Raw genomic sequence first — 6000 nt, forward strand, 5'->3', positions numbered from 1 at the left:
GGTATCTGCTTATCAAATGCCAGTTTAGGGCAGTTTATTCACCTTTGTACATTAGAAACTGGGCTGTTGCTGCCAGAATCCATTTACTTTGTGACTGTTTGAAGCTGTTAGGATAGAATTAATTCTTTGAAATATGTACTGTGTTTGAAGCAAGTTTCAAGGGGTGAAAGGTGAATGCTTTTTAAGCTGCCGAGCCACGTAAACTTAAGGGTGAGGAGAGTTTTCCTGTTGAAGTCGTAGGGATAACTGCCTGTGCATTGCAGGCAGCCTCTCGTTTCTCGTTCGCTACTGTAACAGCTGTGGTTTATTAGTAGTACTAGTCCTCTGGGGTGACTTATCATACTGATGTTTGCAGGTAAGGTCCCTGTAGTCCAGATATGGTTTTCTTCATGGTGGAAGGAATTATTTATACTGTAGGAAATGTAGAATACTAGGCCACTTCATCTATTTAATTTAGTGTTGCATTAAATTACTTAAAAGCACTTTATTTTTTTAACTGCTTGTCGTTGAATGACAGCCTATTAGAAAAGGGATCTACTCAAAAATGGAATACGTAGTTCTGGTTTGCTTGTGTCATCAAGTGTTGATGTCAAAGATGGACTCTTCATTTTAATTAACATATTTCTTTATCTGCTTTCTAAAACCACGCAAATTGTATTTCAAATATAGGCAATATTTCATTTCATGTAGTTTGTGTAGTAAAACTTTCATTCAGATCTAAAGAAAAGTATGTCTAACAGTACTCAGAATGCATGGGTCATACATTAAGGTACTGCATTTGGGATGCTGATGTTTTCATCTGCTTTTCTTCAACATGATCCATAGATCAGTTGTAATGTTCACTGTACCCATGTGCTGTTTTTTAACTTTTTTTCTCTGATTCATCCTTAAGACCTGTAAGTTGTAGTTTGTTGATGCTGTGCTCCAGTTGAGAAGGTTGGAATTAAGCATTTAGCAGTCAGCTGGCTAAGAGCATAGTATTGTGTAAAAAGACATTATTTTTAAAAATTATTTAACGGGACATCTCTAATAAATTAATTTAAAATTTTCCAAGTAGCAAAAGATGTTTGAAACTGAAATTTGGTGTTGGTTTCATTTGCAATTTTCTTCTATCTGCAGTTTTTGAAGAACCTGAAGATCCTAGCAGCAGATCGTTTTTTTCAGAAATAATATCATCGATATCTGATGTGAAATTCAGTCACAGTGGTCGATACATGATGACCAGAGACTACCTTTCTGTTAAAGTGTGGGATCTCAACATGGAAAACAGGCCTGTAGAGACATATCAAGTATGGTGTTCAGTTTTTTTAAAATATCCTATCTTTTTCCTTTTCTTCTTTTTCTTTATGTCTAATACCAATTTAAATGTTCCAAAAAGGTCCACGAGTATCTTCGAAGCAAACTTTGTTCCCTTTACGAAAATGACTGCATCTTCGACAAATTTGAATGCTGCTGGAACGGTTCTGATAGGTGAGTTGGAGTGATTGTTTTGGTTTGTTTCTTTGTTTGGTCATCTTTTGGCTTTAGGAATTTGCTTTCCGGTCTTGAAAGCCATAAGCAGTACTTGAAAATGGTAATTAGTTACAATCCAGTCAGCTGGGATTTCTTTGCAAAATGACTTCATTCTCAAATCCTCCACCCTCCAGTTGCAGAAATGGAATAGATTTTTCTGTGTTATTTTTTTACTACTATGAATTATCATTGAAGATGGCCATTTCAAGCCATGAAAATGTGACTCAATTTCATTCTCAAAGTCTGTACAAGAACATACATTCAGTGTTTTGTGAATTGAACCTTTCCATGTTTTCTGTGGGCTGAAGGAGATAAAATTGTGTTAGATAATTACCTGTTGCAAACCGCGGAAATATGTCTTGTCTTCAAGTTGCGTAAGCGTTATAATCAGATAGCAAAGCCACTGTAGTGGCACGAATGTTGTATGTAGCTACCTGTAGCTACCTGTCAAAATGCTTTCAGAACCCATGGATAAGATAGTGGCAGATCTGGATCTTGCATCTGGATGCATTCTGTTGCCTTGCCTTGGGGATTCTTTTTTTTGTAGGAATTTTATGATTATATCTGAAATACCTAAAACAGTGACTTGTCTGCTATGAGATCAGCCTGTGAAACAAGCTTTGGCCTAAATCTGTCAAATATTGAAGAACAAAAGATGCTCCACATAGTTTAGATGGGAACAGTGATGAGGGAATTCAAATCTGGTAAGCTGTGCACAGGAGTCAGCAAAGAAAGTGATACGTATGTACCTTGCTCTTGCCGTGACAGCTGCAATGGCATGTACTGCTATGTGCCACTAGTGTGCTCATTTCTTAAGTAAACAATACTAAAGAAAATTTGATACTCTAAACACTTGAATTGCAAGTGTCTTTGAGTTATTGAGGGGAGAAATCATACTGTATGAGTCAGTTTACAAAAAAACTTCCTAGCAATATCTTTAGCAATAGCATTCCTGTAAGCCCCTTTCGGGTACTGGAAAGCTGCTCTAAGGTCTCCCTGGAGTCTTCTTTTCTGCAGTTTGAACAACCCCAGCTCTCTTAGCCTGTCCTCATAGCAGAGGTGCTTCAGCCCTCTGATCATCTTCATGGCCCTCGTGACCTGTTCCAACAGTTGGGGATTCCAGAACTGGATACGGTATGCTGGGTTCAAGTGGTAGAGATAAGTGTTTGGTACAGAAAAGAGAGAACGGTTTGGCCTGAATTTCAAGCTTTTTTTTTTTTTTTTGAAAGTTACAAGCAAGCTATTCATTGGAAGCTTGATATATGAAAGCATTTTCAGATGCGAATTTTTCTCTTGCCTTGTTCAAAAGCCAATTTAATACTGTACAGAAACTCTGAATTGTTTCTGCAGGGCTCACACATTCACATAAGGGGTTTCTTTTGCCAGTTCAAGATAGTTTTTCATAATTAATCCACTGGCTTGCTCATGAAAACACATACACAGTGACGAAGAGGCAGCTTATTTGTGGTAGTGTGCTGAAATCAGGCAGTCTACAGCGTCTTCCACTGTGGCTTTTGTTGCCACAGAATAGAGGGATAGAGTAGCGGTGGGAAAAGCCACTTTGCACACATGAAGATGAACAGAACATGAAACTGCTGCCGAGTGCTGCTGGCTGGAGGGAAGACCAAGGGAAGACCTGGAAGAAAAAGTGTCCAAATGGAACTGAGCAAAGGTAGACATCAGAGAGGAAAAGAGCATAATGCCACGTACTAGTCTGATCATCACCTTGAGTGTAAGAGGGAAAGTAGAGGTTAGGTACCTACTCATTGATACGTAATAAAGAGTTCTTTTTCCTTCTGCTTTTAAACAGTGCTATCATGACTGGGTCTTACAACAATTTCTTCAGAATGTTTGACCGAAACACGCGGCGGGATATCACCCTAGAAGCATCCAGGGAGAGCAGCAAACCTCGTGCCATCTTAAAGCCACGTAAAGTGTGTACAGGGGGTAAAAGAAAGAAGGATGAAATAAGCGTTGACAGTCTGGACTTCAACAAGAAGATTCTTCATACAGCATGGCATCCCATGGAGAACATCATTGCTGTAGCTGCCACCAATAATTTGTATATATTCCAGGACAAAATTAACTAAAGATGACTTTACTTGAGGACAGAGTCGTCGTCTTGCATAGTTAAGCTCAGTTGTTTATCTGTAAAAGAGAAGGCCTTCTTGTCCTACCAGTGAAGAACATTGATGCACTTACTTCCCTTTAGATAAAGGAGAGGATCTAGCCTGGTTTTTGAGTTCATGGTGTAGTTCTGCCTTCGACGGGGGGTAGGGAGTATCAGTCACAGTTTTCTGGAGAAACCCTCTAGAGGCAGAACTGATGGACAGTGCTCAATAAGGCCAATACTCTAAAAAACAAATGTATTTATTGAAGTCTGAGCCTTCCTTTCCAGTTTATAGACCAAAAATTTAACACCCAAGAAGAAAAATTGTCATAAAAATGTAATTTCTATCTCTCGCGCTCTTTCTCTGCTGTAATATTTGGGCCTTTCAAAACATATATTGTGCTTAATGCCTGTAAACATTCCTCCTCTGGCCTGTATCTAGGCTTAGGTGTTTTTACCTTTGAGCACTTAGGTAGGTCTTGAGTTGGGTTCGTAGACAGGTTTCCATGACTATTTACTCACCAACTGTATCTATAACCACACCTTCTGGTGTAAACCACTTAATAAAATAACAAACTATAAAAAGTGTTTTTAAATCTGAAGGTATGTATTCAGTCTTTTTATTTTTTTAATGCATGTACTGAGATTGTGCAAAATAATTCTGATGGGCAGTATTTGCCCCAAAACATTGAATTTTGGCAGACTAATGCAGACTTTTTTGTGTAGTATTTTAAATTCTAAATTTAGAGTTTCCATGGAATTGTCATTTAGTTTAAGTTGCACTGGTTTTCTTGTAAAATGTTATTATCTGTGTACTGAGTAGGAGATTGAAAAGGTTAGTACAAAGACATCCACAGCCTTAATAGAAAGTGACCACCTTGCACAGAAGGGAAAACAAAACATTTAACAAATGTTCTTCTTTGAAGATAAAAATTCAGTTTCTCTGATGCCTCTCAATGTTAGATAGAGACATACCTTATGTGCATTATGTTTTTTAACCTTTTTAGTAGTTGTCATGAAGATGTAGTTTATTTTAAATATTTGGCATAATATATTGTATTTCACATTGCAGTTCAAGCCAGCGAAAAATACCCCTATCTTGATCATGCCAAGCAGCAATGCAGCTGAGGACATCTTAGCAATTTCAGACTCTCAGCACCGAGATGTCAAGAAACACTGAGGCTGCAAGCTGGTGTAACTGCTGTTGTTACTCTGTTCTTGCTAACTTTTTTTTTAAGCCTTAGGTACTTTTTTTTTGTTTTGTTTTTCCCAAAGAGGCCTAAAATGCATCAACATTCTCTTCACCCCAGACTAGCACGGGTGAGAGACTGTCCCTGAAGCGGTTGCAGCACGTTCTGGTAGCCACGAGTAGCAAGACATCACACACTGAAATGTGCCTGCAAGTTAGAAGTTTTTTCTGAAAAATGAGATCCCTTGAGCTTCCCAGAGGAAATACAGAGGTGTGGTTTACACTCCGTTTTTCTTAAACTGAAGGTGTATTACGATTACTGAATCGGATCTGCATAAGCAAGAGCAAAATGTCTCCGTTCTTATCCTCCCGGTTAATGTCCATAGAGTGCCACTCTTGTTCACAGTAAGCTAGTACGTACAACTAATTTTGAGGTTCTACAAATAAAGTTTAAATTGAAAAAAATCTTATACTGTATATTGGTTGTGACACTATTTGAAAATCTTGCAATGTGGAACTTCTGGGTCACTAAAGCATTAGATTTGACCTTGTTCCTAAAATACCTACTAGAGCTAACGCAATGGGATTGTACATACTTGTTCAATTATTTTGACCAAAAAGTTTAATAAATTTTAAATGTTTACCTGGACTTGCGCTGTGTATCTTGACAACTTTTTTTCTTCCGTTTTGTGAGATAATTGGCCAGATCAGCCAGCCTGAAGATTGTTTGTATTTCCGTTTTAAATGTTTAGTTTTTGAATGGTCATACCTCTGACTCGGAAAGCTGTCTGTTCATATTCCGTGAATATATTAGTGCTGTCTATTTTTGATCTATTTTTTCAGCAAATGTAAGTGGAATATGAGTACAAAGAAAAAGGTTATGGTGAAATCTTCTATTATATAAAACATGATTTGCTTGTACCACTTTCAATTAAATAGTTTTTGATGATTCATGAATTTTTTATCATTTTGTTTTATCTAGAACCAGATTTTATTGTCCATTTGATAAAATTCTTGTCCTTTCAGATATTTGCCCAAACCACCCTTGACTTCTGGGCAGTTCGAGTGTTGTGCTACTTGTACTTCCAGTACCCCGAAAGGTTAAGTCCAGGAGATAGAGTGTTGGGTGAGGTGTGTGGCAGGGATGTTTCCCTGGAGACAGTACTTGACATTAAGATGTGAAAAGCCC

The 6000-nt window shown here is 37.9% G+C and overlaps 1 protein-coding gene across 1 annotated transcript in view; it reads left to right on the forward strand.

Moving 5' to 3' along the window:
- PPP2R2D (protein phosphatase 2 regulatory subunit Bdelta) overlaps window positions 1–5460 on the forward strand; it is a 31547-nt gene extending 26087 nt beyond the window's left edge. The window contains exons 8-10 of the mRNA XM_069864351.1: window positions 1120–1289; window positions 1379–1470; window positions 3323–5460. Of these exons, the coding sequence (XP_069720452.1) occupies window positions 1120–1289; window positions 1379–1470; window positions 3323–3602 (542 nt within the window). The 3' untranslated portion in view covers window positions 3603–5460. The remainder of the gene's footprint in view (window positions 1–1119; window positions 1290–1378; window positions 1471–3322) is intronic.
- The last annotated feature ends 540 nt before the right edge of the window (window positions 5461–6000 follow it).

The sequence above is a fragment of the Phaenicophaeus curvirostris genome, chromosome 9, assembly GCF_032191515.1.
Source record: "Phaenicophaeus curvirostris isolate KB17595 chromosome 9, BPBGC_Pcur_1.0, whole genome shotgun sequence".
Lineage (NCBI taxonomy): Eukaryota > Metazoa > Chordata > Aves > Cuculiformes > Cuculidae > Phaenicophaeus > Phaenicophaeus curvirostris.